The sequence below is a fragment of the Grus americana genome, chromosome 18 (genome assembly GCF_028858705.1).
Source record: "Grus americana isolate bGruAme1 chromosome 18, bGruAme1.mat, whole genome shotgun sequence".
NCBI lineage: Eukaryota > Metazoa > Chordata > Aves > Gruiformes > Gruidae > Grus > Grus americana.
The window spans coordinates 8217848-8230694 of NC_072869.1; the positions used below are offsets into that span (position 1 = coordinate 8217848).

At 51.2% G+C, this 12847-nt stretch overlaps 1 protein-coding gene across 4 annotated transcripts in view; it reads right to left on the reverse strand.

Annotated features, from left to right (window-relative positions):
* Positions 1-2936: 2936 nt before the first annotated feature.
* TMEM104 (transmembrane protein 104) overlaps positions 2937-12847 on the reverse strand; it is a 43557-nt gene continuing 33646 nt past the window's right edge. For all 4 annotated transcript variants that reach the window (XM_054846607.1, XM_054846605.1, XM_054846604.1 and 1 more), the window contains one exon: positions 2937-5364. In XM_054846607.1, the coding sequence (XP_054702582.1) occupies positions 4604-5364 (761 nt within the window). In that variant the 3' untranslated portion in view covers positions 2937-4603. The remainder of the gene's footprint in view (positions 5365-12847) is intronic.

Sequence of the window (12847 nt, forward strand, 5' to 3'; positions counted from 1 at the left end):
ATCCCCTTGCCCCGGGGTGCACCAGGGACAAACCTGCAGGGAAGCAGTAGCCTGGAAGCACCCTCTGACCGGGCTTTCCAAAACAGGGGTTGGGCAGTTTAGTGCTTAACAGCTGCTGAGGGATATTATTTCTTTTTGGTGAAATTGTCTAATCAATCACTTTTTAATTCAGCCGGCTCTGGCACCCGTGCTGCCCTGGGATGCTGCAGGCTGCCATTTATGTGCAAAGAGAAATACGGCCAGCTCACTGCTGGCCACCCACCTCCTGGGCTCAGCCCTGCTGGGGGGCAGGCAGTGCCCCCCCGGACGATGGCCTCCCCACCCCCTGCCTCTGCCGGCTCCGGCATCGCCATGGCACGTATTATTTTCACTGCCCCCATTGCTTGGCATCGCGAGACCCAGCCTGCTGAGGAAAGGGGGGACACGGCAGCCGGTGCAGGTCAGCCACAGCAAAGAGGTTTCCAACAGGAAGGACGCGCCGGTGCCGCTACAGGGAGACGGTGGCTCTGGTGAGGGCTGGGGCAGCTGTTTAAATCAGGAATGGTACAACCAGAAAAGATACGGGGCCAGGGAAGTGTTGGTCCCACTACAGGGAGAGCAGGGCGTTACCATGCCTATGCCCACGGATGCTCGAGGGAGCAGCGCGCGCAGCTGCCTGCCGGTTCCTGCCTCCTGCCAAGGTAAAGCTGCGGCACGAAACCTTCCCCGGGGTCCCATCTGCCCCCTGCACCAGCCAGGGCACGCCACCTCCCCGCCCCGCTGCGCGGCCGCTCATCGTCTCCCCTGGGCTGGGCAGAGCCGCAGGGGCCGCAGCACCGTGGGGAGGTCGGCAGGAGCGGGCTGGGCGCTGACTGCTGACCCGATGGATGGAGCCCTTCATCCCAGCACGAAGCCGCCCAGGCATCGCCTTGGGCTGCCGGTAGCCCCTGCAGCCAAGCCCCCGTGGCCCGGTGCCCTTCCCCAAGCTGCCAACAGCCCCTGGGGTCAGGGCCCAGCTGCCCAAACCCACATGGGGGAAAGGCCGGTGAGCATCTTCTCACAAACCTTCCAACAGCTAAACCCCGCAAGTGACAGACGGCTCCTCGGCGATGTTCAAGCCTTGTTGAGCCTCTCAGCCTCGAGGTTTTTACTTTTCCTTCCCTGGCTGTTGCTCTTTGAAGTGCTGCAAAAGACCAAATCCATCCCTGATGCCAGTTTGATTTCAGATTTACGGCCCAAGCCCCGAAATCCTCCGCTGCTTGTGAGGTCCTTCGAGAGAATCACAGCAGAAAGTGTTTATTTCCATCATAAATATCTGTTTTAATATTTTAACATAAATCAAGCTGCGCTTTATGGTGATAATAAATTTGTTGGCAGAAACTGCCTTTGCAGCCCGAGGCGGTGGAGCAATTCAATTTGTTTGGTTTTAAGTGTAAGGAGCCATAATTGAGAAGGGGAAAGTACAGATGTTTTAATTGAGTTTGCAGCTACCACCCAGAGTTGCAGGAGGCTAACAGAGAAGACGTGAGGGTCTCCATTAGCCTCTCCGCTTGCCATTTCTCCTTGGCCCGCAGCCCCATCAGTCACATCGTCCCCTCCAGGAATAGCTGCTCCGCACTGCGAGAGGAGGAAGGGGGTGAAAAAAGAAGCCAGACTAAACCAGATGTATAACATAGAGTTTATTGGGTTTAATCCCATTTTTTTGAAAACTAATTACAGTCAGGACAAGCATCACGTGATAATCTGTAATAATGAATTGTTAGTGTTGATAATGGCCAAATAAAACCAGACTCATTCCTGATGGGTGAGAGGAGGGAGCTCCTGCCCTGAGCTAGGGTCACCCAGCATCCCCCCAGCCCACCCCCAGGCAGTGCTGGCTCCGTTCAGCCATCCCCTTCCCGCTTTCTCCAGTAATTTTTAAGGCATTGCTATGTCATGTTTTATATGACAAATGTTCTCTCCACCGTAGAGCTTCTTTCCGTTAATCACCCCGATTCCTTGGATAGATTTGTTTTGCTGCTGTGCAAGGACAGCGGTTGTCTGGGAGTTTGTGGTTATTTATTTAAGAAAGCACTCGTGTTCCTTGGGGACCAGAATCCTTCTCAGTAAGGTAGCAGGGCAAAGACTAGGGTCAGGATGGGAGCCCTCATCGTACCACCATATCCAAAACCTGGATCCGAGCAGCTCCGAAGGCTAAGGCCCCTTAGAAGTCACTGCCACGCACCGTGCTGAGGAGGAGAGGTGGTCACCCAGGCCAGGGAAGAGAAGGCACATCTCTGAATGCAGAAGATGGCAGGGGAGGGTGTGCCAGGCTGGGCTCCCTCCCTCCTGCCACCCCGCTCCTGCCCCAGGCGAGGCAGGTGGGAGGCTGCCCCGTGTGAAATAGGGGCATGGAGAAAAGGAGAACAAGGGCAGCCCTGAGAGGGGAAGGGAGGGTGAGAGGAAAGAACAGAGAACAGCCCCCTTGTCTGGCTGGCAATGAAATGTGAAGGCAAGAGATTGAAATGGGCACTCGAAGGGATGGAGGCTGAGCCAACGCACAGGCAGCCTAGGGCAGGCAGCGTGGTAGGAAAGGGCTCAGCCCCTCCATAAACCCACACCTGCGCACTTGTGCAGAGGAACAGCCCCCGCAGCCTCTCCAGCTTTCCAAAGGCTCATTTTATCAGTATTAAATTCCTCCCTTCGGCTCTGCCTGGCTCCCAGCTGCCTCGCAGGTGGCTCCCAGCTCAGCTGCCCCATGAATTTGCCCTCCAACCTACAGAGCTAACTGTCCCTCTTCCTAAATGAGACACCAGCACCAGCTACCTGTAAAATAACTTGTTAATTTGGCACTGAAGACGCCACATCAGCTTCCCCGGAGCACTTGGGGATGTTTAAACTCCCTAGCAAGAGTTGCCAGTGCTTGTTTGTCTCATCTCCAGCTTGATCCTAAACAGTCCCCCCGGATCCTCTCCAAGCAGCTCGGCAAGGACACAGTGGCAGTGCTCAGGCTTGAGAGGTGCAGGGTTTTGCTTTAAAAGCCATGAAGTGTTTTTTTATACAGCTCCAGGTACTTGCATATTCCCCCAGGAGGAGCACTTCAGGTCATATGGAAACCAGAAAGTCCTACTTGAAAACAGAGCTTGATTAAAAAGAGCCGCAGTTCAAAGCTTGCTTTAGTGAGTGGTGACACTTAATGCTGCAGCAAGTGCAGAGGGCAAGAGGATCTAACATAAGTGACATGCACCTGGCTTTGAATCTGCTTTAGTAAGAGGGGGTTTAAAATATTTCAGGTGAAAACTTTTAAAGTTCTTCCTTTTGTTAGGAAAACCCATACAGTCTTTGCCCAAGGGCCTCCCTCAGACACCAGAAGCCTCAGCAGCAGAGACTCAGCTGCAGCCCCGGCTGCCCAAGGTACCAGGCAGCCCCATTCTCAGCCAAGCTGAGCAGGACCAGCCCGAAGCCCACCTTAACCCTGTGCGGAAAGAGAAGAGGGGGAACTCAGACGCAGTTCCAGCAAGGTTTCAGTTTTTGCCCCCTCTCCAGCACCTGGGAGCTCTGCTTCTGCAGGCAGGCTGAGCCAGGGCACTGCCGCTTCCTCCTGGCACCAGCCCGTTCCCTTGAGTTAACACCCACCTTGTTTCAAGGCTAATTACCCAGCGCAGGAGGCTGGAAACACATCAGTGTGCGCAGCCAGAGCTCCTGCCGGCCTCACGCGTGTCAGGACTGGGTAATTAGCACCTCCCCAGCCCGCACCAATCCTGACCACTGGAGCCAGGGTCTGGCTGGTTGTACCAGCCCCGTGCGAAGGTGAGAAAGGGAGAAGGGCTCTGCCAGCTGAAGCCCTGTACAGGAGCAGAGGGAAGCAAGGCTGCAGTTTCCTTTCCAGGGGCGAAGAGCTGTTACCCTGCATGCGTAGGGGCTTTGCTCTGCCTGGCTGGGGCTGCCACAGCACAGGAGAACAGGATGAGAAATGTGAATGTAAACTCCTAGGCTGGAGAAATCCCTCTCTGAGCAAAAGATCCCAGATAATCCACGGTGCGCAAACAGGCTAATGCCTCTAGAAAAAGAAAATGTAACAGCACAAAACTATTTTCTTCTGACTTAGGGCTATTCCCACCCTAATTTCTTCCCTCAACTGGTACAGGAGGTTGGTTTGGAGGGGTCTCAGCAGAAAGAGACTCAATTCTCCCAAACTCCTGCCGGATTCTGCAACAGCACGTCCCTGCCTTTGGGAGAGGGACATTTAGCTGATTAGTGCAGTGAGCAGCCAAGGCTGTCTGCTCTCCTGTGTGCCGAGGCCTGCAGCACACAGAGTCTCTGTAGGGACGGAGACAGTGATGCTCCAACAGAGCTGAAGGCGGAAATGGCTGGACACCAGTTAATCGTGCAGGCTGCCAAGGGCTCAGCCCCATGGCTTTGTATAGTGGATCTGAGACCAGGATCGTAACAAGGCTGAGTCCGCTCCATCCACACCCAAAAGCGGAGTGAAGAAAGTCTGTGTCCAGGTCTAACCCGTGCCACCAAGCCGATGGCCTGGAAACCTCCCTTCACGCAGCCTCTCCCCCACTCCATAGTGCCAGACGGGGAGCTGAAATGCCAAAAGGCTCTGGAGCCCAGGAGGGAGCGTGCCGCTACCCCCACGTCAGAGTTTTGACTCGCTCAGGACAATGTTTGCAGTCACGAAGACAAAGCAAGAAAAGCCCCATATGAGTACAAACACAATCCAGAAGGTGTGCCGGAAAGGGGAGAGGTGCTTGTTAACCGTCCCGCTGCCAAAGACCAACTGAGTGTCCTTCCGACTGCAGTATGCGAGGAAAGCCGGAATGAGATACTGGATCCCATTCCCAGCGTAGGCTCCTGTGATCCCCACCAAGGACTCCAGGTCATGGGTGCAGAAAGCCACCAGCACTGGGGGAATCAGTGTGATGGCAGGAAAGACAATCCTATCCACCACCCACGGGTAGGTCCCTCCTTCTCTGTGGAAAAGGGTCTTCCAGTTGTTGCGCAGGGTCACTGCAATGATGGGGAAGTTGGTGCTGATGGTGAAGACAGGGAAGAGGCCCAGGAAGTAGCGAATGAAGGCAACATTGATGATCTCACAGTTGGTGAAGTTGAGCGTGTACATGTCCATGAGGGTATCGTTGCGGAAGCAGTAAATGGCAGTGAAGGACAGGAGGCTGTAGAAAGCCAGGATCAGGATGTAATCAAGCAGCACAAGCTTGTTGACGTGCTTCTTCTTGGAGATGGGTGTGATGAGGGACGGCAGGGAGTGCTGGCACATGAAGGAGTAGACACACACCCCAAAGAGATTGCGGATGCCTGATAGCTGGGCCATGGACGGGTGACCTTCAGCTTGGCCTCTGCTGATGCGGATGAGGGCCAGAATAATCATGAGGATGAAAGCTGAAGAGAGAGAGAGAGAAGGTTTCAGGTCAAGCCCAGGTCTGCACTCCCCAGGACCCTCCTCCCATCAGCACTGGCAGTCTTGGCACCAGCTCTCTCCTGCTCCACAAGAGCACTTCCTTATCTCTGGAGAAGGTAGTACATCAAAGGCGAGGTGCACAGGAATTAATCATGACTTGCTTTCAGTGCTAGTCAGCAGATAAGGGAATGGGCTCGGGATTGCCTTTGGCAGACATTTCCCTCGATTCTCCTTCCCACGGGGACTCACCCTCCAACCCCTGATAGCAAACAGCTGCTCTGGGCCCTTCAGAAGAGTAACGCTAACATGGCTGTTGGAGCCCGTCACCCTCAAGGATCTCAGTCCACAGATGCTTCTGCCACGCACCTTGGCTAAATAGCACCATTTAGAAATGGCTTAGAGATGTCCGAGCTTTGACCTCTAAAGGAAGAAAAAAATTAAACCTGGCTGCAGTCAACCCCAGTAATATTTGCACATTTGCAACTGGATTAACGTTTCCAAGATCTCACCTATGTACACAGGCAGATGCACGGGAGCAGCAGCTACTACTGAGCTTTCCTGTCCCTGTGATCTGTCAAGCACGATAGAGCAAGAACTAGCCAGCCATTTCCCGGGCAGGAGGAACAGGCTGTCTGCAGTTAATCCCAGGGTGGAGAAGCCAGTCTGGAAGGGACTAAAGTGGCACTGAAAGACCGCTATTAAAATTCATCACTTCTAGGCACAAAGTCTGCTCGTCTACCCTTCACTTATATCAAGGAAAAGCCTAACAACATTTTACAAAGCTTATCACAAAAAGCGACGTGCTACGGACAAAAATTAATTGAAGAGATTGGGCTAATGCCCTTATTTACTCTGCTGGTGGAAATTTGAGCCAGAAGCAGTTACTGCTAGACTGTTATTCCTAGCATGGCACATAAAACCAGCAGAAAACTAATTCTGGTGTCACAGAAATCACATCAACCTGGGAAAGATGATCATCAGCTGCTGGAGTTAACAAGGAGCAGGGGAAAAAAACCTGCCTGGCAGGGCAGCAAGCAGCAAGATTTACAGTCTGGTGCTGGCAATGGATGGGCCACTGCGACTTGCACAGAGCCATCTCCTGCACTGGTTTCAGACATCGGAGTACAGCCGTGAATTATCAGGTAATGAAAAAAAATAACAAAATGCTGACACTACTACTATAGAAAACTTTGAATGTCATAAATATAAATACAGAGGAATTACACAGAGCAGCGCACAGTCCTGTGGCCAAGCTCTGTGGGCACTGGCACTGAGAGCTGAGCAGGCTCACGGTGGGGTGACAAGGACATGGGCTTGCTCTGTGCCCAGTGCTGCTCTGCCTGACACAGGCACCTGGAGGTGGGAAACCCTGCCAGGGACAGGACCAGAAAAGAGAGTTACAGACCAGCTAGCGAACACTGCCTTCTTTTGTCCCCAGTGAGACCAGATTAACCTTAACTGAACATCACCTCCCGCACACTCCCAGCTCTCTCAAACCCAGTTTCTCCTCTCACAGCAATCCTCCTTTTCTTCTGCAGCAAACAACAGCATCGTGCTGAGCCCTTACCAAGCCACACACCGCATTTCATCTCGTGCTGCCTCAGGAAACCTCTCGCTTCCAACTCTTTCCCAGTGACAGGGCAAGTCCATGAACACTGGACTGGAGAGATGACAGCACCTTCATAGCACCACGAGGGCCAGGCCACTTTAGGAATGCTGGGCTCTATTTACTTCCCCAAGAGAGCTGTGGAGAGCAACAGCTCATTGCTCTGGGGGGGTGCAATTCCCCTCGCCTTCACTCAAGCCAGCAAGTGAGGGGCACTGTGAACACAGGTACGGTTGTGTCTCCTCCACTGCTCCCCAGAGGGGAGACAATTGCCAGCCATATCCGCTACGGCAAGGTAGCCGGAAAAAGCTGTGTTCCAGATGATGTGATGTTGTCTGCGCTCCCCGGGGCTGCACAGGCTACAAGAAAGAGGAGAAGGTGCCCTGAGCAGTACGACAAACCAGGTTAGGCAGCTCTGGAAATACACTGAGACGGTTCCTTTCCTTCTCGCTTGAGAGGTGGTCAGCCTCTGTGACCCAGTCCTGAGCTGGTCCTGTATACGAACTAGATCTAACTGCAGAGTCTCGCACCTCCTCCCCTGCACACAAGAGTAAATCTCCACCTACTTTGCTCAGCAGAGTGAAGAGTGAACTATTTCCATCCCCCAGCTCACTCTTGCCATTGGCTCAAAACCCCGCTTTCTGCACAGAAACACTAACAGGCCCAGTTCAGGGGAACCCCCAGGCTTGCACCCCGTCCTCAGAGCATCTCTTCAGTTAGAAACCCACAGGCTCTCCTCTGCCCCAGCACATGTTTTTCTGGTAGGGAACGCTGAAGGATCAGGTTTCCGGTGGATTCCCTAAATAATAGACAGAAGTTTATTAAGAAGCTAGAATTCATAACACCTTTATTTTTCCTTAAATACTTCTTTCAGAAATTAAACCTACTAAAAGTTAAAGTTACAAGGAGTGATAATTTGGTACTAAGATCTAAACTGGCACTGCTTCCAAGAGGGCAAGCTGTGCTCCCCTTGCCCTAGCACTGGTGTTCTGCAGATGCATGATCCTTGAGAGAGGTGGTGCTGGGTAAACTGGAAACCTCCCCTGCACAATTCCAGCCCCAGAGGAGACAACAGCAGCCCTGCCTCAACGGTTGTGTTTTCTGTCACTCCCTGCAGCAGAAAAGTCTCTCACTCCTGGAACCAGAGAGCTAAAACATTTGCATGCCAGATTTATCTGCCTGTCCCTGGGAGGAGGCAAGCTCAAAAATGAAACTCTGAAACCTAGTTATGCTGGATGATAAATCAAGATGAAAAGAAGATGACAAACTCTGACTGACAGGCAGCTTTGAGCAGACAAGAGGCAGCTCAGGATCCTGCAGGCACACACAAAGCTCCTGCTTGCATCCTCTTCTACCTGGGACAGCAGGCTGAAGGCAGTCACACCACACTATTTCAAGTCACCTACGGTTGCCACACAAACTAACAGCATTCCTTCACTAGAAGGACCTTGGTAAAGTCAGACATGGGTTCATTAAAAAAAAAAAAAAGCCTCAATCTGTTCCTGTATATGCAGGACAGAGGATAAGCAACATGCACCAGGGATGAAACACCCTCAGATACCATGACCAACAGCACCCAGAGCCACAAAGTGAGGTGGACAGTGATGGATTGCTAGTAGGTTACATGAAAACCTTGTTTTAAACCTTGTTTTATACGAGTGCTTAAAAAGCAAATCAAGGGGTTTGCTTGTCCTGATTTTTCAACAGTGTCAGACCCACTCCAAACACACACACTCCAGAGAGGCTTTGCAGTCAACAAGGCACAGAGGACACTTCTAACTCATCTCCTCTTCTCTCCTCTAGAGGTTTGAGCACCCTTTTTACTGAAGGATGTAAGTGAAGCTTATAAAAAAAAAATAGAAAAGGAAGGGTATGTTGTAAAGTTGTGATGAATCTCATCACCACTGCCCAGCTGCCTCCCCTCCTCTCACTCTTTGAGGAGCAAACACTGGCCCTTCTCAGGCAGAGCAGACCTTGCAGACATTTACTGCTGCCTGTCCTGCTCAACTCAGGAGACGTTGATTCAGAGACAGGGCAGCTCTGCTGCGGTTCTTGCAGGTGTAAGAAGGATGAATATAGATGAGCACACATCCAAATAAAAGCACTTTGGGAAAATATGGGAGTCTGGGGATATTAAAAAGTACATTTTTGTGAGCTTTGATAGAAGTGTAACAGAGCTGCAGAGAAGCAGTGAAGATAGTTTAGCCATTCTAAGTTTAAGGATTGTTTCGCAGAGTCAGAGCAAACATCTTTGTAAATGAAAAATGTTGTCTTGTACGTGAGCTTTATCCTTCTGCAGAAAGGCTATTGCGGGGGGGGGGCGGGGAAAGTCCAAGGCTGAAACACGTTTTTCCTCATCATGGTAGGTTCCTGGAAGAACTGATACTCAGAATGAGTTTCTAGCTTAAGCTTCCTTTACGTCCCTGGTAAGACACTGTACTTTTGAGATGTTTCACCTGGTGCCCTACCTCCATGTCTCTACTGGCATGTGGAAAATAATGGAAAAGATCCTGAACTGAGCCACACTGGGAACAGGGAGGAGAGAGATGCTCTGTCACGTAAATCAGCAAGAGGTGGCTTGGCAAGGGAGAAGCAAGCTCAGAAGTGAGGTTCTGCAGAACCGTGGCATTGGATAACCTGTGATTGCAGGAAGGAGAGCCAGAGCCAGATGTTGCCTCCTGGGTTCCCCGGTGAACTTCAATCTTCAAAGCTTTTGTCACCGTTAAAACAAGAATGGTTTTAGTGGCTCTAGAAAGCACCGGGGCAGACAGCCACAAAACCAGGGATGAGTAAAAGAGTTACTGGGGACAAAAACCCCAACACAACAGAACAAAGGTTACATGACAACCACCTGTACGTTAACAGTCAGAAAGGTAAAGAGAGAAAGAACCATCTTGCATATCCATTCACCACAGCTCGAGTCACATCTCCAGCTCTGTCCCTACTCTCATTCCTCCTCCCACAAGGAAAGCCTGGTGAGAACATCACCGTTCCTGCCTGCCATCCCTTCCAGGGATCCAGAGAGGCGCTGGCACGCTGGCACGCAGCCACACCACCCCGCTATCAGCGCAGTGGCCCATGCCTGGCTGCTCCCCTGCCCCCACCTACAGCCATTTGTTTAAGCAGGCACCGCGTTGCGCTGCCGACACATTTGCAGCAGGGCCATCCGTCACCGCCGGCTGACGGCGTGACAGAGCTTTCTTGTCGAAGCGGAGAATCAATATGGCAAGAAATAATGATAATGAATCACCCTTTCACAATGAATGCCACTTGCCTCCTTCTTCATACATTAGGTGGCATGATGGATTCCAAGAGGAGGACATTTTCATGAGCTTCCTGAGCCCACTCTCTTTGGAACGAGAAAGATCTCTCCCCACCTTAACCTTGATCCTGATCCTCCATCAAGCCAAAACACAGCAGAAAACTCCTAAACAGGAGAACAGATCCCATTTAGTTTAACATTAGGAAGCTCTTTCAGGAGAGAGGGCATGAAAGCAAGAGCGTCTGCTCTGTACATACTGGACAGCACAGCATCATGTCAAGACAGTCCTACCTTCTGCATCCCTACCCAACACTTGTGTTTACTTTGCTACTGATGTCTTCCTAGGATGCTGGTGCCCCCTCTCAGAGCCAGCTGCCTTCTATCAGTGTTTTGGGCAAGTGTAAGAGCCCAGTGCAACTCTGGAAATGCCAGATGCTACGGATGCTGTGGCATTTGAGGTATTAAAGCAGAGCTAAAGTTCATCATGCCAGCAGAACAAACTATCTGAAATTAAGACATTGATCCTTAAATTTAAAACTCATGTTCTCAGCTTCTCCTGCAGAAGCTATAATCCTGTCACTTGTTCATGACCTCCAGCTCTCTGTAAACTCCAGAGCAGCAACTGATAAATTTCTCCAACCATCAGAGGTTTCTATAGGAAATGACAGTAAAGAGGTAACATGAAAACCAGGTTTGCTCCATTAGATGTGGGAGCTGGAGTAGTTAAGGATCAGACTCTGCAGTGACAGACCCTAAAACACCATCTCTAGGAAGATGAAGGATTTATGAGTGCAGAGACTGTGGGGAAGCAAGATGGATATGTTCATAGAAGACAGCAATTCTCTGGAGAGAGACGTCAGAAGAAAGAGGGAAATTACTTCCCATAAGAAAGGTATGAGCCAAAGTTGTGGGACATCAGCATGGTTCCTTCTTCTAATAGACAGCAGGGACTTGCAGGGACAGCATTACGCCCCTGCCCCAAAGCTGGGTCTACATGGCAGGGGACTGTTGCTCATGCAGCAGGGGAAGCATAGCCACACGTTGGGCACGGTAAGGTCACAAAAGTGTGATGCAGCTTACCAGGAAGGCAAGAAAAAGCCTCTCAGGCACCTCCACTGCCCCATCATCTCACCCACTCTGCCAGGTTTGGCTAGGTCCTGCTGCAACCATCTCAGACACTACCACTGCCCCGGCCTCAGGCCAGGCAGAGCCTGGTTTGTTCACAAAGGGAAACCTTATTAAAAAGTACCATCAGGACTTTTTGGCTGTCAAAAGGGGTTCAGCAGGACTTCTCAGCTGTAAAGGCATCATTTCTCTGCTTTTCCTCATCATCTAGGGTAGGGTTCGCTATGCAATAACCAAGATTTACAAGTAGCCTCCCCCTACTGTGGCAACAACTCTGCTGTGAAGCGGGTGGAGCTGCCCCCTCTCAGCCCACATCAGCTGGTCTGCAGAGACATCTGCACACCAGTAACAGTTCACAGGGAGAAAAACGGCTCTGCGCTCTGGTGTTCATCACGGGTGCTTTATCTCAACATATGGGAAGGAAAGAGCAGCCAGCGAGGCTTGTTTGCTTCTGGTGGAAAATTACTCGTGTAGTTTATTGTCCTCTCTCCTCCAGTCACCTTTGGCAGAAGCACCATAAAGCCTCTGCAACCAGGACTTGGCTCTGAGCTCTGCTGTTGACTTGGTCTATTAGCTTTGACAGTCACTTCTCTCTCCATGTGAGAATTTACTCTTCTGTGAGAAGGGCAGTTGCACACCACGCACCTGAAAACCTGTGTGTGAACCATCATCCAGACCCTTTTGCAGGGCTGAATGTGTCCTTATGTTTTCAGCTCCTCCCCTTCTCCAGCCCTCAGTCCCATCAGTTTCTCTCCTGCTGCCTGGATAAAGTGCTCTTTTCAGGAACGTCAATTCCTCAGGCAGGATCTCAGTGGTCCCGTTCAGCATTGCACGTCACTCTCCATCTGCATCTGAAGCTAACAAGGCTCCTTCACTCACACAGGCACTGCTTCACCCCATTGCCCCCCACAAACAGCACTGAAATGAGCTCCTCAGCCGACAACTCTGAAAGCAGGCATGACAGAAGCACAGCCTTTTAACTAACTCTTCATAAATATATTCACTTCTCAGTGAATTATTTACCCTGGGCTCTGGCAGCAGCTTTCTCTGCTCCAAAAGGGATGCAAGAACATGAAGTAACTTTGAAGAAGCTTGTCAGAATGAACATGCAACAGTGTTCTGATTTACAGTCCAATTCCCTCCTCCTTGCCACTTCCAAATGCCCAGGTCTGTGAAAGGAAAAGGGGCAGACATTGAACTGGTCCCTCCTTAAGCTGTATGCAGAAAGCTCCATTTTTGATGCAGAAAAGAGGCCACCTTGAGGACTGTGGACACTGGCAGACTAATCTGTCTGCAGGAGACTGGAAACACAGGACTTCAGCTAATTGTCACCCCCTCCTATATCAGACGCCGCTATAATTCTGTGTCACTGCAGCCGAAAGGACACAGAGTGATTCCGAGTTTCTGCACTGAATCAACTCCGGCACGGCTGGATAAGCCTACTAAGGATGGCAGCAACAACTACTACAGC